At 35.4% G+C, this 26,592-nt stretch overlaps 1 protein-coding gene across 2 annotated transcripts in view; it reads left to right on the top strand.

Annotated features, from left to right (window-relative positions):
* Positions 1 to 26,150, top strand: part of LOC140513412 (cation channel sperm-associated auxiliary subunit beta-like) — a 257,769-nt gene extending 231,619 nt beyond the window's left edge. For both annotated transcript variants that reach the window (XM_072623090.1, XM_072623091.1), the window contains 8 exons: positions 2,133 to 2,272; positions 6,623 to 6,820; positions 8,545 to 8,655; positions 9,648 to 9,758; positions 13,795 to 13,930; positions 14,475 to 14,575; positions 20,833 to 20,907; positions 25,583 to 26,150. In XM_072623090.1, the coding sequence (XP_072479191.1) occupies positions 2,133 to 2,272; positions 6,623 to 6,820; positions 8,545 to 8,655; positions 9,648 to 9,758; positions 13,795 to 13,930; positions 14,475 to 14,575; positions 20,833 to 20,907; positions 25,583 to 25,780 (1,070 nt within the window). In that variant the 3' untranslated portion in view covers positions 25,781 to 26,150. The remainder of the gene's footprint in view (positions 1 to 2,132; positions 2,273 to 6,622; positions 6,821 to 8,544; positions 8,656 to 9,647; positions 9,759 to 13,794; positions 13,931 to 14,474; positions 14,576 to 20,832; positions 20,908 to 25,582) is intronic.
* Positions 26,151 to 26,592: the final 442 nt, after the last annotated feature.

The raw sequence follows: 26,592 nt of genomic DNA on the forward strand, positions 1-26,592 counted from the left end.
TATATATGTACATATATGTTTTATAACAGCAATTATTATTTTATAATGCAACACTAAACAATGAATATCTTTTCAATTATTTAAGTGCCCCCTTATATAAGGGTTTTTCTGCTTATATTTATAAAATTCCTGAGTAAAGTTAGGATGCCTTTTCTCCCTCTCATTATTTTTCATATTTTTATAACTTTAATAGTAATACAGCAAGAGAGAAATTAGAGGCATAAATACTGGAAAAGAAGAGTAAAAATATTATTACAATTTGCAAATTACAAGATGGTTTGCTTAAAATCACTAAACAATCAAGATAGAAATGAATTGCTATAATTATTAACTTTGTTAAACTAGTAGGAAACAAAATAAGTTTATGAAATTATTGACATTTCTAAACAGTTATAATAAAATCCAGGAATAAATAGCAGAAAGGAAATCCCATTCAAAATACTTAAAAAATGAATGAAAGCTATTGAAATCAATCTGTCAAAGCATACTTGAGATATATCAGTACAAGTACAAAACTCTTAAAAGAAAACTAATTTAAATAATAAATTCATTGCTTGTATTTAGACCTTACTGACAAACCTGGAAAAGAATTTAGCTGAAATTAGGTTTAGTTCAACATTTTACACAATATATTGCTGTAAGCTGAAATAGAAATTGCAGCTACGGTGAAACTAATCTCCCCTGAAGGTTTATTCTAGGGCTCTGTAGCCATAACTTTTGTAATTTTATTGGGAATTTTATAGTATTTATTCATTTCAGTCTCTCCATTTGAGATTGACGGTGAACATCTTTACCTTGCTTTTTCTTCTGAGACGATCTTGGCCATGTACTTTTTGGAGGCACTGATACCTCAGAACAGGACCAACCTTGGAAACGAAGGTCTACTGGGAGCCATTCAGACCTCTCAGTTCCTAGACTGGAGTAAGGGGGCTAACAATACAAGTTGATGGTAGTTCCTGGGTTTTACCTCTTCTATGAGTTCAGGAGGGAACCTACACTAAGCTGGAAAATATTTTCAACACTTGTTTATATTCTTAGTTTTATCAATGACTGAGTAATTGAATTCAATTGTTTCTGACTTCTGTTTACCTCACCAGATGCACTGCTCTGTTTTTGTATAGGCTATCCTACCAAATTTGAGGTCTAGAAGTTCTATTCTGGAGGCTTAGATTTTTTTGAAAGTCCTCCCAAGTTGTTTTAGGCAGATAACTGCTTTACTCTTTTAATTATTTCTGCCACTCTCACCCTGAGTTATTTTAAGTTGTTTGGGGAGCGGAGAGAGTTGGGAGAGTCAGGTATTTTCTCAGAATTCCACCACCTTCTCAGAATCTTAGAATTATGATTTTTTTTTAAAAAGTGACTCAAATGTCCATATCCTCTGACCCAGAGATTCCACTACTAATCATTTATCCAAAGATCAGAACGACAGAATAAAAAGTCCTAAATACATGAAAATATTCAAAGTAACACTTCTAATGGTAGCACGCAATTTAAAACTAAGTGATCATTATTTGGATATAACTAAATTAATTGCATTACATAAGTATAATGGAATATCATTGTGCTATAAGAAATAACAAATAAAAAAAATTCAGAGAAGCATAAGAAGTTTTACCTAAAATGATGCAGAGTAAAATAAGAACTGAGAAAGCAATATACAGAATGAAAACAAAAATGGAAAGAACAAAATCAACCTGAATACTCTTTATAATAACCAATGTCTTTGTAGAAGAAGTTAAAAATTTACTTCTTTCCTTTCATTGAAGGAGGGGGCTTCTATAACTTTATTGATTTTTTTCCAAAAAAAAAAAAAGCCCAACAACTTTGCTATAAGCAATGGTGCAATAGGTATAGAAGAATCATTGATTATATGTGCAAATAAATGTAATTCAAATATCAGAACAAAATTAAAAAAAACTAAACGTATTTCAATATTGAAAAACTATTCAAATGGGATTAACCAATTGAGATGTTGTGTTTTAATAACATCTGTAGCTTTTAGTCTTTACATTTACTTTATCCATATATTAACCTTTAGGAATATCATTCCAAAGTATTACTTACCCCATCTAAATTGATTTGATTAAATACATTGAGTAGTTAGATTTTAATTCTTGTTCTCTCTTCCATAGGTGTTCGAGTACATAAAACACCTTTTCTAAAAATTGTTGTTGGAAATGTATTCCTGTTGGATATAACAGCTTATGGCTATTGGGATGAAACTGACAGTTACATAGTTGAAATGTCTGTTGTAAATAGATATTTCAGAAAAGTAAGTAAAGTTTCCTAATTTACAGATAAAAAATACATTGAACAGTCTTTGTAAAGCTAAAAACAGAGAAAAAATATTTTCAATGCTATTTTGTTATTTTTTTCTTTTGCTTTACTTTTGAGGAAAAAGTCTAATACTTTTTCTAGCAAGGTCTCCAAATTTATTTTTCCTTGATGTAATTATCTATGTTGGGAGCTGCCACCTAAAACGGAAAATTTTTTTCTCCCATTGTTCTTTGCTTTCTCCTTTTTGGAACTGTTCCATGGAATAACCCCAGGGTTCTTTTGATAAAAGAGCACTGGTAACAGAAGTCAGGGGATGTAAGGAGACAAGAGACAGCATTGTGACCAAACTGGAGGTACTACTGGTGCAAGTGAGAGACGTAACATCTGGATGATGGGGCAAATAAGAACTGGGTCAAAAATTCACCGTAAACTTTTCTGTCGTTTGAGATATGAGTTTGTAGATAAATCAAAGCTAGGGAAAAAGAGACAACAGAGTGGGTGATCAATTTAGAGTTCAAATGATGTCAACTAATTAGAACTTTGTCAGAAATTTAATGCGAGAAAATTTAATAAGAACACATATAATAAAATTATACACATGGTTTAAAAATCAATTTTATGAGGAAGCTATAGTCAGGTAGTTATTCATCTGAAAATAAACTATAGTTTTTAACCCAGTATGGGTTAACAATGTTGTATAATACTTACGTGGTTTTAGGCTGCTTTGAATAAACTGCACCAGTGTATACTGGAAGATGACAGTTATTTCTAAATATCATTGTCCCTTCTATCAATTATGTCTGACAGTACATGCATAATTATCATCTATAGTACTTGACCTTTCCAAAGAAAGAATAGACTACAATTTTCTTAACTTTTTCATTAGCAAAAGTAACTCCCTGACATTAAAATTGCAGGTGGACAAAAGGACCATGGAAAGATAAGTGGTGGATATGGACAGGGTACAATATGTAACCAAACAGTGATTCCATCATTACCTACATGCATGACCAGAAAAGGAACTAAGCTCATGGCATGAGAATGCTATGACAGGTTGATAGACCTGCTGTTATATTAGCATTGTCAAGTTATTAAAAGAATTATAGGAAATTCTCTAATATGATGACTGGATCATCTATGAAACATTCCTGGAAGAATATTTATGAGAATCACAGGGGATGGAGAAAGAATGTTGGGATTCTAGTTTGCTTAGGTACCCACAGAGGAGAGCATAGGGTCTCTGAAGAATTAAAATGTATTTTCTTCCCATTTGGAAATTTTATTTTTCTGTTATGTAGAGAGACCAGGGAAAAGTTGCCACTTGTGTGGGCCCTATCCAATTTCAATCTAAATGTATGACCTTGAGAAACCTGCCAGAAAAAAAAAAAAAAAAAGGACTTTCTTCCTTGAGGAGCAGATGAGCTGAGAGAAAGAACAGGAGAAGCAAAGACAAGTTAGAGTAGCCAAAGCAGCAAAATGTCCTGGTGAAGAGACAGGGGAAACATTGATCTAACTGTCAAACCACCACCACTTTCCCCTATCCCAGGGGAAATAGCCAAGAGCACTGGCAATACCAGCCTCCCACAAGCTGCCAATCTTGGTCTCATCTAACCGGGCAGTCATTGTCCATAAAAAGCTATCTTTGGTGAGATAAGCCACAGTTTCAATCAATCAACATTTTAAAGTACCTACTATGTGTGAGGCATTGTGTTCAGCATTGGGGGTATAAACAGAGTCAAAAGACAGTCTCTGCTCTCAAAGAGCTCCTCACTAACCATACATAATAAAAATTAAAGGAATTTCTCACTAATAAGATATTATCAAATTTTTAATATCAGAAAGAGATATGTTTTTTTCCAATAGAAATTGGATTCAAAAGATATATTACCATCTGCTTTGTTTTTATGCATTAAGCATCATGGGACATTTATTTCTGACATGCAGCTAAAATCTTGTGTATATGTTACCTCCCTCATTAGACTGTGAACTCTTGAAAGCAGGGACTTTTTTTGGGTTCTTTGAGTTATCCGTAATGCTTATGATATTTTTCATGAAATAAATGCTTAATAAAAAAAAAAAAAAAACTTCTTCCCATTCATTCACTCATATATGCATTCTTTGAGAAGAAATTTATAACTCCTTTCCCCTTAGTCCTTCCCCTTAGTCCTTAACATAAATCTATATATTATGATTTCTGCCTACTTAGCTGAATTTCTTTATGCAAAGTATTGTGTGTACAGTTAAAAAAAAAGATCAAAAATCATTAAAAAAAAATAGCACCAAAGAGAAGATGAATATAATAGTTAATAGCTAGCCAGAGGAGGATAAAGAGAACTATAAACCAATGGAATTAATGAATATAAAATATAAAAACAATTCTTCAAATAATACTCTAGAAAAATGATGTAACAGTGTGTACATATAGGCATATACACAGAGGTACATAAACATTCATCACAGGTCAATTTGTACAAGTGATACTTGTAACAATGATTCAACACTTGGAAACAACAAAAACAACAATAAAAACAATGGCTGCCACCACCACCACCACCACTGCTACCACTAGCGCTTTTATAGCTCTTTAAGGTTTGCAAAGCACTCTTGCCTGTTATTATGATTATAAGTGATGAGGGAGGTTAAGTCCAGATTCACATAAATAGCAGTCATCTGAGGCAGGATTTGAACTCAATTCTTCCGAACTCCAACTCTAACCCTTTACCTACTATGTCACCCATAACTTAATTAATTAATTAATTATTATCCCCTAAATGGTTAAACCCACATGATTGTATCAATAGTTTACAAAACAGCTGTGATATAAAACTCTCTATTGTGCTTAAAAAACACTGAAAAGTACAAAAATGGAACCATACATTACTTAAGTAAAAATTATGTATCAAAAAAGCCATTATTATTTTGATGCGAGAAACACTGGAAGGTTTTCCGTTAAATATAGGGGTACAGCAATGGTGCCCCCATCTCCAATATAATTTAATATTGCATTAGAAATGCAAGCAATAGCAAAAGAAGAGAAAAAAGAAATTAAAGGCATAAATGGTGATTAACTTCTTTATATCAATAATAAAATTTAGAAAAAAATGCAATGAGAAATTAATTCAAAATAACTATAAAATTAATATATATTTCCATGGATCAAAAGATATTAATGCAGCCAATTTTATGTACTACTATAAAATAAAACTATTCTTTAAACAAATGAGTTATAAATCATATAATTTAAGGAGGAACATCTACTGTTCATGACTGAGTTATACCAATATGAAAAAAAAGTAAATTAACTTGCAGACTTGGTGCTATAGCAATCAAATCATACAACTTTATAAAAGTAGAATAGCAAAATACTTTTGGAAAAACTATAGATCTAGTACTCTAAAGTGGGCAATGAAAAAAAGTAGGACTATAGAAAGGTTAGTACTTCTAGACCTCAAATTCATAATGTAGCACCATTTCTGAGGAAACAAAGTGATTTTAATAGTAACAGTTCCTATCACTCCTGTATCTACCTGTATCTAGATGCATATATAGACCTCTATCTATCTATCTATATTTATATCGACCTACTATCTATCTACTTGTCTGTTTGTCTATCTGTATTTGCCCCTCAGAGATTACTTAGAGTATTTCTCAGAAGGGCACGTCCAGGAATTACTATTAAGAATAAAAAAAAATCTTCAAATAACCATTTTATGTTAAATAACTGTTATAATTTATTTAGAAATCTTAACGTTGTACAGATATCAAATATAACTGTTGGTTATTAATTTTTAATCTAAATGAGTGATTTCATTGGTGTAGGAAACTTCCAGGAAATGTATGCTTGTATACTCCCACAGTAGATTAGCAAATGTTCTGAAACTGACCATGTAAAAGGATTATCTTGTGCACTGAAAAATTAAATGAAATAATCTCATTTATAGTTGTTGAAAATAAATTCCTACTAAAAAGATACATTTCTTCAACAGAAAGACTGTTATTTACAAAATGTGCATATAATTTCTCATTTAAATGAATCCATCATAGCAACGTCAGCAATGAAATATTATTAAGCCTGTTACTGGGAATGTGTTAGTAGAGCTTATTATAATGACTGAAAACTTTAATGGTGTAATTTGTTAAGATGTTGTTTATTTGAATAATGAATTTTTATTAGCAATTACATTTGTAAAGAGTCTTTCCTAGAAAAGAATGGCTCCATGCATTTCTGTTGTATCTTATTCCCAATAAAATTGTCCAAGTCATTCATATAACTCCTTAAAAATTTAACTTTTTTCTCATCTTTTAGCTGCTTTAAGTAGACACCAATTATATGACTCTCTCCTAGGGTGTCACTACAATTGCATTAATAGTCTGGGAAGCAACCACTGATTGTTATACCTCAGTAATTATCATAACATTGAAGAGCAGCTGCAGTTATAGTAAATTTATGTGTTATTCACCCAAATACAAAATATCCATTGATGATTGGGAAGTTGGAGTACATCGTGATAAAACTGGTTTCAACTTAATCAAAACCTTGCCGGTAAGAACAACTTGTTTTAGGGGCCATAATTATCTATCACTAATTTGTACTTAGTCATTTACTAGAAGCAGATTTCTAAGATGCTTAAGATCATTTACAATGGTGTTGTCTCAGTAGTCACACCAGTAAGAGGTATTAATGAATTGTAATAGAACATTGGAGGAGATGAACTGTCTAGATTAACAAGTTTTAGTTTAAAGATTTGTTATTTAAAGCAGAAATGACTCCTTTTGTCTTACTGGAATGGACATCACAAAAAACAGAACCTCAAATCATTTTTAAATTCATGATGTGAGGAATAAAATGAAAGTCACTAAGTCAAATTCAGTTCAATGGAGGGAAAGACTCTAGGATTCCAGTTCCCATGGTGAAGGAAGGGGGAGACCTAGGAATATGATAATTCTGCTATCCTAGAGGCCAACCAAAAGGGTCTGTCAGTTGAAGGAAAAGGCTCATCTCATGTGAAAAGTGACAGACCTTGGTATTGAGGACCTCACAATCTTCTTGCAGGAAAATGGCACATTCACAAAGGGCGACAAAAATGACAAAGTTAGGGTCTAAAAGGAAAGATTTATAAAATGTACTACACATATTCCTTTTTTGCTTCAATTTTTTTTCTGGCTATTGTTTAGCCTTTTATGGTTGACTTGGTTTCCTAATTATTAACCTTATTTATCTATCATTTATTTAATGGACATTTATTAAGCTCCTACTACCATATATAGTATCCTGCTGAGCAGGCAATGGGGAGGCTAAAACGATCAATAACTATGGTAACTGGCCAATGGGACGCAGTCCTCACACTACATGCGTGGTACTCTGCCTTCTGAAAAATCATTTGGGGATATCTGGTGAACATTTTTCTTGGATATATCTGATGATGAAGAATGAAGCTTCTGGCTTTCCACTTCATAGCATGGTCAGGTGTTCTATGACTGTTTCCAATCCATAAATCTACACAGAATGTTTTCTGGATCTTCTGAAGTGGAGATAACACCAAGTACTTACAGAAGCAGGTTACCAAGTCTCTCCAAGTGATTTGGCAACGGACAGATCTGAAGACAATGCTCCCATTAGCCAGTTACATAAACTTATCAGATCTACTCTTAAGAAAATGACTACAGTTTTGTTTTGTTTTTTTTTTTTTTTGGACTGGATTGTGGTGAAAATATAGTGGTATCCTAAGGGTTTGACCTGGGATGTACATAGCTACATGGCCTTACACTGTGACCTTCTACTTGCATTGCTTTATTAGTGCTACCACCTCTAATTTTCTGCTTCTAACTTGTTGTTTGCTATGAAACCAGGTAATCATTTTTGTTAGAACTATTAATTAAATATTTAAAAATCATTTATAATTGATTCTCCCACCTCTGGTCTTTTAGATTTTGCAGGCCAGAGACTTCAAGTTATAGTACAAAGGAATCTCTGGTCCTTATCTCAAGTTCAGGAGTCTGTAGAAGGCTTAGTGGCAGAGTACCAGAGGTCCTATTATGATATCTACTGTTTTGTAGATTTCTTATCTCCAGCCAGAAGATGTGAAGAGATTAGGGATGATTGTCCATCCCCCAAGTGCACCTAGGGCAGTTCAATGCAACTGTAGCTCCTACCGATTGTTGAAAATGAGAATATTCACACCCAGCATAATAATAAACAACAGTATTATATAAATCGATGTTTATTGACTGAGATCTGTTTGTATAATTATGTTTAATCCCATGCAGATAAACTACAGGCCTCCATCACCAGTAGGATTATATATCCCAATCACCGATAACTTTTATAATGCAGATCCTAGCCTTCCAAAGGATAGGAATTACCATCCCCAATCAAAAGTAAGTCTTTTTCTGTGGTTACACTGATGTTTTTATGAAGTCCAGATCTCTCTGCAATCATATGCTGAATCTCTGTAACACCTGCTAAATTTCATTAAAATCCATAAAATATTACTGATGAGTTTCATTAAAATCCATAAAACATTACTGATGATGTTACCCTTTTTGATAATTTTATTACTGCTATTTTCTTGCAAGAAGGTGAACTGAATCACAAATGAAACTTATAAGGAGTATGTTGGCATCTTTCTGCTGTGTAACAAATGTGTCTCTCCAAAGTCTCTGTGGATTGTTTTTATTTTGTCCAGGGAAAAACTCTAAAGCACATGACATCATGAAGTCTCCCACTTTGCTCTGTAACTGTACTTTCTCTAGTCAGAGCAATACTAGGAGTGTTTAAGCTGATGACTACTAAAGTTTTTCATTCATGGTGCTTTATGTAGATGAAGCATTTTCAGGGTATACTTCTCTACATTTCTAGGAACATCTTCCCTTCCTTCCTTCCTTCCTTCCTTCCTTCCTTCCTTCCTTCCTTCCTTCCTTCCTTCCTTCCTTCCTTCCTTCCTTCCTTCCTTCCTTTTCTTCCATCCTTTGATCCTTGCCATTTCCACTAGGATGCAAAGGTAATTACTTTGCGTTCAGCAAAATTGAGAACAGCTTAGAACTATGATCCCAGTAAAATCCTATTACCCACAGCCCTCCAGAAGTGTTTTTTTTACCCCGTTGAATCTTTGAGGATCTTTGTGTGCAAATTTCAATGTAACTTTCTGCTGTGGCCCCAGACAAGATTGTCCCGAATATATGTATTCTCTTAGGATGAATTCCTGGACTTTGTTGGTCTGTGTTTATCTGTGGGAAGAGGGAAAAAAACAGTGAGCCAGTAACATTCTGGAAGGGAGATCTTGATTAAAGTGGCTGCTGACTGCAATGAGTATATGGTTGATGAATCATCCGAATTTTTTTCTCTCTTCCCACTTCTATTTGCTTTGTAGAAAACAGGGATATATAAGCAGTGTTTAAACAAGACCTCTAGAGAGGAATGTAATTGTACTGTTGAACAGAAGATGTCTCAAAATTTGGCTTTCTCAGACTGCATAGAAAAGGTAAGATATTTTGATAACCTGAAAACTAATTATTTAAATGCTAAAACCATAACATTAAAATATTCTTTAAAACACACACACACACACACCCCAGAAACAGAGATCACATCATAATTATAGAAAGGTATATTTATTCCCTCCCCTCTCCTCCCTTCCCTCCTTTCCTTCCCTTGCTTTCAGCATTCAACAAGCATATCTTGAACCCTTATCTCATGGAAGGCACTAAGATGATATAAAAGGGAAACTATGCCTGTTTTATTTTCCCTACCAGAATGTAAGTTATAACAAATCAGAGAAGGAAGAAACTATTTCTAATTTGGAGAGGGAAGGACCATGTTAGATTTCAAGGAAGAGAGGGCATTTTAGCTGACTTTGGAAGGACAAGCAAAGGTGGTTATTTCACTAACATTTGGTGTTATCTGGCCTCTCCTCTGAAAAGAACCAGTTTCTAGATTGTCCCACTCCCACCATGAAAGCTATGCACTCCATTTCAATCCAAAGGGAGCACTAGCAAAGTGCTAAGCACCATATGGCACTCAGGAAATAGGTTGCTTCTCTCTCCTCATTTCTGCCTCTGGATGTTTGTTTATATTTTTAGCCTAACATGTTTGTTTAATGTGAATTTACCCAACTAAAATATCTTTGAACCTCCTCTTACTGGAAAATTATATTCCATGAATCTGATATATTTCTCTGGGACTTAGTCTTTTGAGTATGCTATGATAAAGATACATGACCTGGTAGACAGATACGTTTCACTGTCTACAATGTCTGTTTACATTCCTTGCATAGAATAAAGAAAAAGGGGAATAAAATAATATTTAATCAAACATTTACTATGTGGTTTTCATCTGTGCATTGTCCTAAAATCAGGTTATTCCCTCTACCCCAAACAATACACAGGCATGCTCAAGGTCCAAGAATTTTTGGAAATGGTTCAGATGGCCTAAGCTCCACTGAAGCAATTCATACAGCAAACTTCTACCATGTAAGGACCCGAGGCTCAGAAACAGATATTCCCAGAACAACAAATTTCTCCAGTTCAGAGGTCAAAAATACTTCCCCAGAATTAGCAAATCTTCTTAGTGCAGGCATTATCACTTTGGATTCAGCTACCTCCGTTGCTCTGTAACTCCAGCGGATACTATCTGGAAGCTGCTTGTTCAGGGGACCATTATTTCCTTTGGGCATTTTGTTAGCACAGACCTCTGACTACTTCCCATCACAATTTGTTCATTCTTCTGTCTCGCCAAGGCAATATTCACAGCACTGATGGTGACTATGAATATGCCGGAGTAGTTCTTCTGCAATAGAGTGCTGGATCTGGACTCATCCAGACTTGAGTTCAAACATTATTAGCTGTGGGACCCTGTGTGGTATGAAAGCTAGGCAAGTCACTTAACCTCTGTCTTCCTCCTTATCTTTAAAATGAGAATCATGACACCTTCCGCTCTGATTTGTTCTGAGTATAAAATGAGATGATATTTTAAAAGTTTATATATTGTTGAAATTTATTATTATTATTATGAAAGTATACTTATATGCTTGTTATATGTAAAGTTGTTAAGGCTGTTTAAGTGCCTGCTATTCTTATCATCATTTGGCTAGGTTTTCTTGGGCATTCTGCCTCACTTCTCTGGGACAGTTTCCTCATTTGTGAAATTAGAGTTTGAGACTGAGAGTCCCTGAGAGTCCTTCAAATTCCAACATGCTCTATGTCTCCAAGCAAAAAGAAAGTATCAAAAGTTTCCATATGTAATCACTTAGCAAATCAATAAGTATAAAGCACTTATCCGGATATTTTACTAAACACTGGGGATAAAAAGACAAAAAGGAAACAAAACTTATTCTTCAAGGGGCCTACTTCCCATAGGGAAAGAGAACATTTACACATATAAGTACGTACAAAATAGATGCAAAACAAATTCAGGGTATGCATCAGTAAGCACCCCAACATACACAGGGGGGCCTGCTACCACAGATTCTTTGATTTGCTTCTCTAAAATGAAAGGCCACTTTGAAGGGGTGAACAATAACGTTAATCAAGCACAGGTATCAGAGAAAGTCAAAATCAAAATTTCAGAGAAATCAAACATCAACAAACAGTGATTCCAGACTGCCTGATCATTAACATACACACATCTTTACCAGAGAGGAAAGCATCAACATCTGGGTTTTCAAAGCTGGGGGGGGTCACTTAATGGCTTCCCAGAGTCTCATCTGGTACACAGACCTTCTTCCAAAAACTAAGCCACAAAGTAAAACCTCACCCTCAGAGTATTTATACACTTTTCAGAGTCAGGGAGCATGACCCTTTGACCTAGTGCCTCAAAAGAAAAAATAAAAGATACTTGGGACCCTCCTACAAAATAATTCCCCTAATCAAATTTCTCTCAAAGGGCAGGCTCATCAATGGATGAGAGAGATCTTCTTTAATCACACTCAAATAAAGGTATTGTACTTTTTGATTATACTAAAACAAAAACAGCAAAAGATCCTACTTCCGTTACCCTCACAGGGTAATGAATGGTCGCTGGCAGGATGGATTATCCAAAAAGATTTCCTGTAGAGGATGATTTTTGAAATAAATCTTGAAAGGCACTACAGATTGTATGAGATAGTTGTGAGGAGGGATTAAAGGAAGAGTAAGGACAAAAACCTGTACAAAAGCAGAGACAGGAGATGAAATTTCATGGCTATGGAACAGAAAAAAGGCCACTTTGGTTGACCCATAGAGCACATCAATGGTAGTAATATTACAAAGATAGATTAGAATCAGGTTGTGGAGAGTTTTAAATGTTAAAAATAGAGGCAGTTTAGTATTTGAAGCTACTGAATTTATTGAGAAGGAGATTGATATGGTCAGATTTGTTCTGTAGAAATGTCACTTTGGTAACTTGGAGGGCTAGTAAAGAGGGAAGAGACTTGGGTCAGGAAAGGCAATTAGAAGGCTATTTTACTAGTCCAATTAATAGAAGATGAGAGCCTAAAATTAGGTGGTAGTTTATCAGTGGAGAAAAGAAGATGGATTGGGAGATGAAGTAGAAGCAGGAAAAACAAGACTTGATGTATGGGAGAAGGGAGAACCAGGAATTGAGAATTTGCGATTTTGAACCTTTATTAGAGGAAGAATAGTGGCGCGCTAGACAGATATAAGGAGATTATGAGAAAGGTTGGGCTTAAAGAAAGAGAGTGAATTTTTTTTTAAGATATATTGAGCTGAGATGTCCAGGAAACATCCAATTGGAAGTCAATGATTGATTTGGAGTTTCAGAGAAACTGGGGATGAATGTATATGTATCTCCGTCTCTATCTCTGTCTCTGTCTCTGTGTCTATCTCCATCTGTGTGTTTTGTATGTCTGTGTGTGTGGTGTGCGTATATATACACATATGCGTATATATATATATACACACATACACGTGTGTGTGTGTTGTTATGTCTTTAGGAATCATCTACATATAGATGATAATTGAAAATGGGATTGCTGACTGGGCAATATTCACAGTAAGAGAATGTGATGCAAATTATGATCCAGTGAAGGGGACTGAACAGGGACAGCCAAAAAATCAGAAGGAGAACCAAAAGAAATAATTATCACAAAAAACCTGATAAAAGAGAGATTATCTCAGAGGAAAGTTAGGTCAACCATATCAGATTCTGTGCATGGAAGTCAAGAAGGATTTAGATTGAGAAAAGGACATCACATTTGGTCTTTTCTTGAGTGATAGTCTATCTTTGGAGAGGAGAGTTTCAATTGTGTGATGTGATTAAAAGACAGATTACAAGGTTTTGAGAAATTGGAGGCAAGGAAACAGCTTTTTATTTTACTTCCTGGAATCCTTGTTGATGTTCCAGTACAGAATTTTTCTTTTTATTCCATTCTGTAAGAAAAAATCATGAAGAGGTAGATTTAACTTTTACATAAATTGCATTATTTACTAAAGAGAACTAAAAGTGTAACTGATATGAAAGTTTAAGAGAAATATCATGAAATTTCTTCAATGTTCAAAAGTCATCTTGTAATTCATTTTCAGGTTCTTCGTTTTATGTATCCAGTTGTTCAGTATCCTATCTTTTTGACTATCAAACTTGAAGACAGCTCAACCCCAATGGAGACTCCATATTTTGTTACTGTATCGGAAGTGAATAATAGGGAAAATTGGAAACTCAGTAAGGCTTGTCTATTTCTAACTTGATTGCTAAGTGCTGCATTATTTAGACTAGAGGTTTACAATAGAACGTAGTTGGTAACCCAAAAGTCATGATTCAGAGGTCTTAGTAAGCACATTGGGGGGAGTCTAAAGTATTTATTCAGCATTTCTATGCTAGACTTTCTAGAGATTTAAAAGATTGGTGGTACTAGATTAATAAATTTTATTAGAAAGTCAGACTCAAATTTAGGAAGAGATCTGTTTTAAATCACTTGTTTGGGACTTGGTAAACATTTTTTTTTTCATAGAAGAATTATCTATAGTATTAAACCTACAATATACCTAAAACATAAAAGTGAGTTAATTGTTTTACCAGAGTGACTTAGATCGAATAATTTCACTTCTCTTGGCATCAGCTCCCCATTTGTTAAGTGAGAATAATTAGATATTTTGTAAAGCTTAAAATGTTATATAACTGTGAGATATATATGTTAAATACCATGAACAATAATATTTTGATGGGAAAACATGCATGTCTGAAAAATGTCTTGGTCATTTTACAGAACAGGAAGTGACAAAATCAACTGCAAAAATAAAAAGCTACTTAGAAAATTACATTTCTGGTGCTGTGTATAATCCAAAGGATCTCAACTTGAGCATAACTGTAAGTTCATACTTTTTTGCTTATTTTCTTAATTTAAAAAATTTGAATAAAATTTTATGCTATGTGCTAACTAAATTAATATACTTCTGGAGGTGTTTATAATCTGGAAAATGTTTTAGTGAGTGAAAGGAATATTATCTGCAGGTTTATTGAAGTGAGCCATTTTCTGTCCATGTGAAAAGTACAATTTCTTTTTTACTTTTTTTTAGTTTTTGGGGTCACCACGACTTGCGTCCAAGAAGTGGAATAAAAGTCATCATCAAGTGCTTCCTAAAAAGGGCCCTTGAAAGGATTGGGATTGGTTTTGAAATTAAAGTGAGATCTGAACAGTCCAGTGATTGCACTGGTTATCTACAAAATGTTAAAATTCCTAAGGGAAGGAAGGCCATCAATCTATTGTGGAGATTCTATACAGATGATTCATGGGGATATATGAACAAGAATGACATAGCATGAGAGGTCATGGAGAGGTGTGATCTAGGTTGGTGATGGAAATGACCACAATGCCGAGATGATGACCTTATTTGAATAATATTGTACAAGTCATTCTAAAGGGAATAAATAGTCCTTGAGGGCCTTGAGGTACCTACGACCTTGATTTAATTCTAAACTGGTACCATGTGAGTCATATCTATGTGCATATGTGTGGGGGTGTATTTCCTGTACCTAGAAGGTAGAAGAGGCAGGTCCAACTTTCCATACTTGGGTGTACTATTAGTCAACTCTCAGCTGAGATATATGTGTGTGTGTGTGTTTATATATAGAAATAGAACTATATAGAATATATAGGAACTATATAGGATATAATGTGGAGGCAGAATGCAAATTGAAAGCTGTACTGCCCTGAAAACATTATGTTTACATTTTATCTTAATTAAAATGATGTTTGGGGATGACCTTAGAGGGAAAAGGCAACCTTAGAAGCCATATAGGGCATGGAAGGGACATACACAGAAGGACAAAAATTTAAATCTACCTGTTATTTGTTGTTTTCGTTGAAAGCATGTTGCAATGATTTGAATATTACACACAGACACACAGACACACACACACACATATTCTGCTTTTTGGTACTAGTTGAGATTTAGACCTCTTTCATGGATCCCAGCTATATCCCAAAGATCCCCTGTATCATCAGATATAGGGTTAATAATTTAATAATTATTTAATTATTAGGGTTAACAATTTAATAATAACTTAGGGTTAATAAAGTGCTTTTCCCTCCACAACACTGTGATATAGCTCATACTAGTAGCACTATTCCTATTTTACCAATGAAGAAACTGAGATGCTGAGCACTTAAGTGACATTCATCATTGTATGGTTAGAGCAAAGATTTGAATTAAAGTTTCTTGACTCACTCCAGATTTCTTTCCATTACACTATCTTTCTCATTTACTTGACAGGTTTTATCAGATCCTAGTTATAATCTTGTTTCTATGTAGTAATTTAATATATCTGTGCCTAAAAAGGCCTGTTTGTTTCTAAAACCCATTGCCCTGGAAGTCAAGATGGGGGAGTAGCAAAACAAAATAAAGAACTTCACTCCACCCGCCTTAAATCATGAATCTAGAAATGCAGCAGGCCAAGTCTCCATTGAGAGATCTGAGAAAAATATCATGCCAAGACATTCTTCCAGCCCAGGACCAATCAAAGACCAGAGAGATCTGTGAACAGTGGGAATGGGAACTGGCTAAGAGTGTGCCATGCAGAGTATTCTAGCATATTGTCATGCACCAGGGAAAAAAGAAGTCACAGATCCAGCATAGAGGGGCCTAAACTTGTGTAAGTCACAGAAACAGGGTATCAGCTGGCAGTTCTATCATTCACTATTCAGGTCCATGTCAGAGATACAGGGCAGACTGAAAAGGGCACCTATGCCTATGGATGACATTTACAAGTAAAGGAATGAGCCCTTCACTGTGTATCAGTTAAAGAACCCTTTCAGAAGCAAGCAGCAGCTGGGCAGCTCAGATCTCAGTTCTATCACAATTCCAGCTTCCAGCACAGTCTGAAGCCTGCAGTAGAACAACTAAGGCAAGGAATCAGAGACCAAACTGTAGTTCTTTCTCAATGAACCAGCAGAGAAGCAGTTTACTGAAATTTCAAACTAGGCAAGGTCACAGTTCTGTTGCTCAAATCTAAACTCAAATCAGGAACTTGTAGATCTCTTCCTAGGTGGGAAGCAATTAGATTTTTCCCTGACTCAGATATCTCCACTTTGAGAGACTGAAAGGTTGCAAGTTCCCAGACTAAGCTGTATTTGAATCTTGTGTCTATAAGAACCCTTATAGTTTCCTCATCTGTAAAATGAATTGGAGAAGGAAATGGTAAACCACTCCATTATCTTTGCCAAGAAAGCCCCAAATGAGTCATGAAGAGGCAGACATAATTGAAATGACTGAATAACAATACTGAAGAAATCAACACCAGGACTTGGAGAGGACATAAGTTTAGCCCAAACATTACCTCTAGAAATGTAAAGAACCCAGCCCTTAAATAAAGCCCAAAGTCAGGAAGTAGACTGCAAAAACTGGGAAACAAAAAAAAATATCCTGTCATAAAGAACTATTATGGAGATAGGGACACTCAAGACATGAACACAAAAGACGAGAATGACATCAGAAAGTTTACTAGCAAAGTCTCCCTCAAAAATATAGCTTGTGAAAGACTTAGCTCCTCTGATCAATACAATGATCTCCACAACAAATTCATAGGACTCATGATGAAAAATGCTAATATTAAAACAAAATCAAAAGCCTAGGAAAACAAAGAGTATATAAGGTTTTTCATAGCAAAAGCAAATGCCAGATTTGAGAAAATATTATTGAAGAATCATTGTACTACTCTTTTACTTGTTGCATCCAAAGTGAAGTGAAGATTACCCTTCAGCCTCAACAGAGGGACCATGAAGTAAATCTGGAGTAGCAATGGGTTGAGATGCATCTCTCCTGTCTCCTCTCTCCTTTTAGAGCTTTTCCATCCTCTGGCATGGCTAATGACTTTTGAATCTACGTATCTTGCCTCACTCTCTGACAATCTCCAATCTTGCATCTCCAGCTGCCTTTCAGATATCTTGAACTGGATGTCCAGCAGATACCTTAAACTCAATATGTCCAAAATGGAACTCATTTTCCCCTCCCCAAAATCTGTCCACCTCCTACCTTTTTAATTGCTGTTGAGGGCAATATCATCCTCCCAATTCCTCATGTCCATTGGGAGTCATTCTGGATTTCTCACCATCTCTCTGCCCTTCTCCCTCTCTATTTAATCTGTTGTTAGGGTGTGTTGATTTCACTTTTGTAACATATATCAAATACTCTGTTTTCTTTCCTCTGGCACTGCCACCACTACTGTACAGACCCTCATCTCCTCATGCCTATGTTATCACATTAGCATGTTGGTGAGTCTGACTGTGTTATCTCTCTCCCCACTCCAATTTATCTTACAGTGTGTCTAAAGTGATTTTCCTAAAATAAAGATATGATCGTTGTCAACCTCCTACTTAATAAACTCTAAAAGCTTCCTGTTGCCTCCAAGGACACATACAAAATACTGTCTGATATTCAAAGCCCTTCATAATCTAGATCCCTTCTTTCTTTCAAATTTTCTTACACGTTACTCTCCACCACATACTCTTTGATCCAGTGCTTGTTGCTTGTTTCATAAACAATACGCCCCATCTCTCAGCTTCAGGCATTCTCTCTGGCTGTCCCCCATACCTGGAATATTCTCCCTCCTGTGTTTACATTTCTGATTTCTATGGCTTCCTTTTAGTCCCAACTAAAATCTCATTTTCTATAGGAAGCTTTCCCCTACCCCTCTTAATTCCAGTTTCTTCTCTCTGTCAAATATTTCCTATTTATCCAGTGTATGCCTTGCATTGTACATACTTGCTTTCATGTTGATTTTTCCATTAGATTACAAGCTCCTTCAGGGCAAGAACTGTATTTTTTCCTTTTGTGTATCCCTAGCAATTAGCACAGTGCTTGGCACATACTATATCCTTAATAAATGTTTATTTATTGACGTGACTAATTGGCTTTGGTTATTGAATGAATAATTTGATGACTGTAACCATGTATTTTCCTTCCTTTTTTTTAAAAAAAAATTATTTAGCATTTCATTTTCCTTCAGTTCCATGTAAAGACAATTCTTAACATTCATTTTTAAAACTTTGAGTTCCAAATTCTCTCCCTTCCTCCTTCCCCATTACCTCTATTGAAGGGAAGTTACTCAACATAGGTATACAAGTGTAGTCATGCAAAACATATCCACAATAGTCATAGAATACATAGATAACAATAAAAAACCTCAAGAAAAATAAATAAAGCAAAACAAAGAGTATGCTTCAATCTGTATTCAGATACTATTAGTCCTTTCTCTGGGTGTGGATCGTATTTTTTATCATAATTCCTTCAGAGTTGTCTTGGATCATTGTATTGCTAAGAATAGCTAAGTCATTCACAGCTGATCATCTTACAATGTTTCTGTTATTTTGGACACAGCACATTTTATTTTGCATTGATGTGGATGTAAATGATGCCCTAAAGAATAATATTAAGGGTTGCTTTTTCAGGATCTTATGAGGACACTACTGAGTCAGAAGGCACCCTGAAGTCTCTTCACTTAATCTTAGAATACTGTAAAACTTGCCCTTTATCCAGGACCATAAAATTCCTTGTCTCTCTCATCCTGGGTCATAAAATTTTCCCTTGTAAAAAATTTTCCTATAAAAACAGGCCCCTGTCCCTCTGTAAATCACTAGTCCTTATTCCAGTGCTAGTCTACTGCTTTTACGTCAATAAAGCTCCCAATGAATGACTAAGAGAAAATCATCTAAGTGTATTCTTTCACATATGGACTAGTTCTCCCAACTCTGACCTCAATAGCACCAACCCATGAAAGTCTTTCCAGGTTTTTCTGAGAGCATCTTGCTCACTATTTCTTACAGTACAATAGTATTCCATCATAAACACATACGACAACTTGTTCAGTCATTCCCTAGCTGATGGGCACCCCGCCCCCCAATGTCTAATTCTTTGCCCTCAGAAAAGAGCTGCTATAAATATTTTGGCAATTATGTGTCCTTTTCCTTTTTGATTTCTGTCTCTTTTGGGATACAGATGTAGTAGTGGTATTACTAGGTCAAAGGGTATGCATTCCCTCCAATGTTTGTCATTTTCCTTTTCTGTCCTATTAGCCAATTTAATAGGCATGAAGCAGTACCTCAGAATTGCTTTAATTTGTATTTCTCCAATCAATGAGGAGTTAGAGTATTTTTTTTCATAAGACTATGGATAGTTTTGATGACTTCATCTGAAAACTGAACATACCTTTTTGTCATTTATAAATTGGGAAATGGTTCTTATTTTTATAAATTTGACTCAGTTGTCTATATATTTAAGAAATGAAGTTTTTTAGGAGAGAAACTTGCTTTAAAAGTTTTTCACAGTTACTATTGCTAACTGTATTTCCCTCCATTCTAGCTGTCCATTTATTTTATTCTCTCTCTCAAACAGAGAAGAGTTTTGCCTTTGACTACCCCCTCCCCCAATCTGTCCTCCCTTTTTTCATCACCCCCCTGTAATCTCCTTCCCCTCCTACTTTCCTGAAATGCAAGATAGATTTCTATACCATATTGACTGTGCATGTTATTCCCTCTTTGAGCCAGTTCTGATGAGAGCAAGGTCATTCATACTTCTTTCCCCCCTTTTCCCCTCCACTGTAGAAGCTTTTTCTTGCCTCTTTTATGTGAGATAATTTACCCCACTCCTGTCTCTTGCTTTCCCTATGGCATTATATGCTTTCATTCCAATAATTCTTACTTCATACATTTCATTGACTGATTCATTGAGGTGTCTAGGAATCACATCTTGTTTTCACTTCTGAATAATTCTTTTAACTCAAAGAGTATTCTGACCCTGATAAAGTCATAAAAGCACAGAACATTTTGGTAATTACATTAATTGGGGTGAGGGATGGTGGGACACTGCTCTTACAGTAGGTATTTTCCAGGGCCAAAATACATTATGTTTCCTAGCTGCTAACTACTTAAAAAAATAACCAGCTCCTGAATCCTTTCAATATAACCTCTGCCTTAATATCACCCAGAGTCAGTTTCTCCCTTTGTCCTTAGAATATTTGGGAATATGCATGTTACACCACACAAATTTCTAATAATTGAGTCTCTACAAATGATTACAGAGACTCATACTGCTACTCATCGTTAATTATTCTGTATCACTTTTCCACAGGGTTCTGAGTTATACCATTTCAGAGTGAAAGTTATTCCTGGAGTCACCTTTTGTGATTTGGTTGCTGAGTTTCAGGTACGTACAGGTTATGGGTCTAAATGAGGCTGAAGGTTTAATGAGAATTATGATAATAAATGTAAATTCTTGACTAGGAAAAGTACCAAGTTGTAAGTAAATCTAAGAGATTGAAAAGAAAACAAATTGACATAGCTTAGTGAATAATTTGAAGAGGGATGGGAAAAGATGGTGTAGATTAAAAAAACAAGTATAGGGGGTTGAGACCTAATTGAATCTATGGACTAATCAGAGGCTTATGGGAAATGGTGCATCCCCTACAGCTTTAATGTACCTTGATTCAAAGTAAATTCCCCAGTTGGTACCCACCACTCTCTAGCCACCGTTACTCCTAATGGTGTTTTACTAGTGAATTCAAAATTTGAAATGTAAATAAATCAAAAAAGCACATTTAATCTCCCTTTTATCTTGTCCTTCTTATATTACCTCCTCTGGCCTAAACCCTTAACTTTGTGGGCTTGGGCTTCTAAAAGTGTGTTCCTACTGATATGTTTAACATTGACAGTAATTCAATAGCCAAAATTAACTTGACTCAAAGACGTTTTATCAAACAGCACAGTTTGAACAAAACATTCCCTCCATCATTCTGGAGAACACTCTCCTCAAAATATACAAAGTGTCAGTGAGAAGGGTTAGCATACCTGTAGAGTAGAAGGCACACCATTGATAAATTCTCATGACTCAACTAAGTCATATTTCTGGTAGAGCCCTATGTCCTTTCTTTTTCATGCTACTTCCGCCTGGTTGTAGTACCTTTTCTGAGAAGGATCATTCAACTGAATTACTTGGGCCTATTTTTTTCTACAGTTTAGCTCTCAATGGCCAATGTTGACTCTCTCCTCAGTGCAAAGAGATAATGTAATGCTCCTCAGAATTGTCTCTTCCTTTGATTCTAGAGCCTACCTCTTGTTATATGTTTCTGCTGTGCAAGTTACAGGATTATGACCAATGTGGGAAGAAAAGAAGAGACAAAAATGAAAGTTCTTTCTCTATAAGTGAAGTCTTGCTTCTTTTAGAGTTCACATTCACCAGAGCTGCCTCTTAGATAACACCTTAAATAACCCCTTACAGAGTAGGTCTTAGTGAGCAGAGATCAGATGGCAGAGTAAGACAGGGACTCTCTTGAGCTTTCCCCATTTGTCCTCCAAATAACTTTAAAATTATACTTCAGAATGAATTCTGGAGTGACAGCAAAAGGATGCAGTGAAGCAATTTCTCAGCCCAAGATAACTTAGAAGGTTGATAATAAAGGTTTGTCTTACTGAAGCGAGAGTAGAGCTCAGTCCAGCAAATGAGTAGCAGCCAACAGTAGGCCATGACTCAGCAATCCAGGAGCAAGGTACCTATACCAAGGTACAAGCCAGAACTCCTGAAGATCTCCACCCACAGAAGGTAAGGGGACCAGAAAAATGGTCAGAAGGAGATTATAGGAGACAATTTGCTGTTTCTAGGTACTGGATTCTGCTGCATTGCTCAAAGAGGGATCCATTTCATAGACCCAGGTCACAGTTCCAGGGTGTAGAGGAGTACTAATACACTAGCCAAAGGGGAGCAGGGATCCTGGTGACAGCTACAAGGTGGAAAAGAGTTGCTTGTAGTTGCTCACAGACCAGAGCATAGGCCAAGAGAGCAGTGACCACACTTCTCCTTTGAACATACCACTTTAAAAGGACTGAAAGTTGATAGGCCCCAAGAATTAGTTCTGAAAATAGCAGCACAAAAAACCCTTAAAGCTTGGGACAGTGCCTCCTCCACCCCTGGAGTCGAACCCAAGTTTAACATAAAAGTGAAAAAAAATAAGCCAGAAAAATGAATATAAACAACGAACAAAAATAGAATCTGACCATAGAATGTTGCTACGGTGACAGGAAAGACCAAAGCACAAACTCAGAATGTCAAAATAGTTTCATATGAACTCTCGAAGGAAAATGTTAATTGGTGTCAAACCTTAAAAGAACTTCTGCAAGAGCTCAAAAAGTATTTAAAAAATCAAGTAGAAGAGGTAGAAGAAAACTTGAGAAAAGAAATGAAAGTGATGTATGAGAATTATCAAAAAGAGTCAATAACTTGCCAAAGAAAGTTTTTCCCATTTGGGAAAAAATGGGAAAAAATGTACAAAAATTCACTGAAGACAATATGTCTTAGGTGTCTTATAATTCTATTATAATCAGAGAACATCATACTTGGTGAAGGGAAAACAAAATATAAATCTTTACATATATTTCATTTAAGACCTTAACACCTGTAGCACCAACATATTCACAGAGTTTATAGCAGCCCTGAATAAGTGCACACAATTCTGAATCAAGAAATAAAACAGACTCTCCACATGGAAGACAGAACCAAAACATTTATTTTGATACCAGAAAGCCAAATCCACCATAGTAACAAAGAAATCTATACACAGTAACAATGCAGAGGGCAACACCAGCCCCAAGTCTTCCCCATGCCAGGCTTCAGACAAACCAGCTTCCTTAAACAAAATGCCCTTCTCTCACTCACAGCCAGCTGCCTGCTTGCCTACCTCCTTCAGTTCTGACTGCTCTCTGAACAAATTTCCTCTCAGCTCAGCTTTAACTCCACCTCTTCCTGTTCTACCCTTCCGGCTCCACTCCTTCTTGTTCCATGTGACTTAGACTCATGTGATTCAGGCTTCCATGTGATTTAAGCAGGTCACATGGGCCTATTAATGGATGGGAAAGATTTTCCCATTAAGAAGCAAAATTACATTAACAATAAGCAAAAATTATCAATATAAGACCTATATTTTTACATTTTGTGAATGCATCAACTGGATTGGGGGGAAAATTGATTGAAGATACACTGTTCAATTTCACACAACATGAGGCAGAGAATTTCCTGGGAGCCTAGAGGGCAATCCTAAGACATGTTCTTCTCTCTGTCATGGAGATTAGTGTACTGTAGAGGCAATCCCATTTCTGATAGACGGTTTCAGAATGTCTAGCTCCCTCAGAATAATTCTGGGCCCATGGATATATTTCAAATAGAAAATTAAAAGGCAGCTCTCCAGATGCATACTCTATGCTGGTATATGTTTTATTTTCTTTTTTTAAATTTGTTTTTAGTTTTAAACATTCATTTGCACAAGATTTTGAGTTCCAAATTTTCTCATCTCAGGAAACTACTGCTGCTACTGCTGCTGTTGGCACAGCCTCAGTCAGACCCCAGTCCAACCATGCCCCACTCACACTCAGGTTTGATAGAGTTTTCCCATTGACCTTCTATGCTGTTTTTGGCTTTTGTGGGTTGAGAAGACTGGAAACTGCCACAGTTGCCAGCAATTCAGTCCCCTGAGACCTGCCCCAGGCCTGTGTGTGCTGGCTTGATCTTTGCCAGACTGTGCTCTGCTTCTAGTTGGATGTGACAGATGCTTCCTGTTGACCTTCTAGGCTGTGCTAGGCTGGAGATTTGCCTTACTCATCACTTTGTGAGTTCTGCAGCTCTAGAATTTGTTTAGAGTAATTTTTTATATATATTTGTAGGAGTTTGGGGGAAGACCTCAAGGTCCCTGCTTTTAGTCTGCCATCTTGGTTTCACTCCTATAGTAGTATATTTTGTTTTCTAGGAGGCACCATCATCCAGGTCACAGATCCTCTCACACCACAGAATTTTAATTTATCCACATATTGTACTATAGCTTCAGGGGCTTCAGGCACTAGATTATATGAGGCCAAAACTTCTCATTCTTCTCATCTAGAGCAACTATAAACACACACTTGCTGCAGTGCTTCTCACAGCATCCCAGGCCAGCTCTCAAACCATCAAATAACAGCACTTGTCTCTGTTTTCCTTCTTAATTCTAAAGCTTTCCATTATCTGGACATATTTTTGAGTTGTTGATATATATGGCTAGTCATTATACAAATCTGTTGTTGTATCTATCCTACGCAAATGTTTCTTTTAAAATAGATGATTAGCTGTTTCTAAGAATGGAGGAATATATTTATTGTAAATAAAGCACAGATTTGTTGTCTGCAGAACTGGAAGCAGAGGCAGTGACAAGGTAGATCAAATGGTAAGGATGGTTCAAATTCTGACTCCAACAACTAATTAGTAATGTGATGCAGGATAATCAATAACCTTAGGAGGCAACACAGACCAGTGGAAAGAGCACTAGATTTGGAGTCAGAGGCATCTGGACAGCCCACTTCTTGGTGACCTTGAATAAATATATATAACCTCTCTGGGCCTCATGTGAAATGAGGGGTTAGATGTCGCAACTATTAAAATTTCATCCCCCCCCCCTCTCTGTATATATACTATATGTATATATATATATGTATATATATAGAATATATATTACATGCATATAATATACATAAATATAATATACACAAATATACATACATATAATATGCATATTATATACATACATACAATATACATATTATGTACATATAATATACATACATATAATATACAATATGTATAAATGATTCTATGATTGAATGAGTCTCTGAGTCTCATTTTCTTCCTCTTTAAAATGAAGATAATTATGCCTTCAATGAGATGTTTGTGAAGATTTTTATGTAAAGGAGAATGCTGTATAAATGGCAACTTCTATTAATTCATCAATGCAATGGATCCCAGAGTATCCCATTGGCTTTAGTAAGTAAAACGAGGGATCTGAAATGCTTTTTTCTTTCTTTTTCAGATTTATGTTGATAACGCACCATATCCATTTCCAGGGAGAATTCTTATTGGCTCTATTACAGCTGTAATTATAGGAGGAATAATCCTTGTGGTATTTATGCTGGAAATATTCGATATCCATATATGGGAGTCACTCAAAAATCTGGTATTAAGAAGGGGCAAAGAACCTACATCGGCTACCTCTATTGATATAGATTAGATAAAAATATACGTATAAATGAAGAACAACATGAAAACCAGAGCAATTTCTTTTTTTCCCCCTTGCTGTTCTTTAGTCTTTTCAATAATCCCTAGAACATGGCTTCATGTGTTATATGTACAGACCAAATGACAGCAATATTGAATTAATATTTCTTTCAGAACTCAATTGTTTCTAAGTAAGCTTTAAATGTTTGCTTTTTTGTTAGTATAAAATTGAAGACTGTTATGTATTTGTTGTTCATTTTTCTTTCCCCATCATTCACTGACCTTTTTCGTCTTTTTGAATGAAAATTGAATTCCCCTATGCTAAATATCATTACTGCCATTTATACTGTTTTGGAGCTTCTTTAAGCATGTTATATTTTAAGCCAACCTTGTAAATTTTATTTAAATAAATTAATTAATTAATTAAATTTTATTTAATGATATCTCTTTGCATTAAACATCTTTCTTGAAAGAAATATATTGATGAGTTTTATTTTTTAATAGAGTCTGTAACTTTTTTAAATGCAAGAACTCAGATCATTCAAATTTATTGATATAAATAACAAAAATTGATTTCACTGTTTTCTTCTTCTTTTTATGCAACCTTGAATGAGTGAAATTGACTTTAGTATTTCTTGTTTTTATCAGTTGAAATTACCAAATAAAACAAATATTATTTTAATTGCTTTTTATACTTTCCTGAGGTTAATCCCCTCACACCCTGCAAATTTGTAAAGGTGACAAAACATGTGATCAGTCAATGCTAGAGTGTTTGTAGGAAGATAGACTCCTTAATTTGCTATTGAAGGAGCTATATATCAGTAT

Source organism: Notamacropus eugenii, chromosome 7, assembly GCF_028372415.1.
Source record: "Notamacropus eugenii isolate mMacEug1 chromosome 7, mMacEug1.pri_v2, whole genome shotgun sequence".
In the NCBI taxonomy this organism is placed as follows: domain Eukaryota; kingdom Metazoa; phylum Chordata; class Mammalia; order Diprotodontia; family Macropodidae; genus Notamacropus; species Notamacropus eugenii.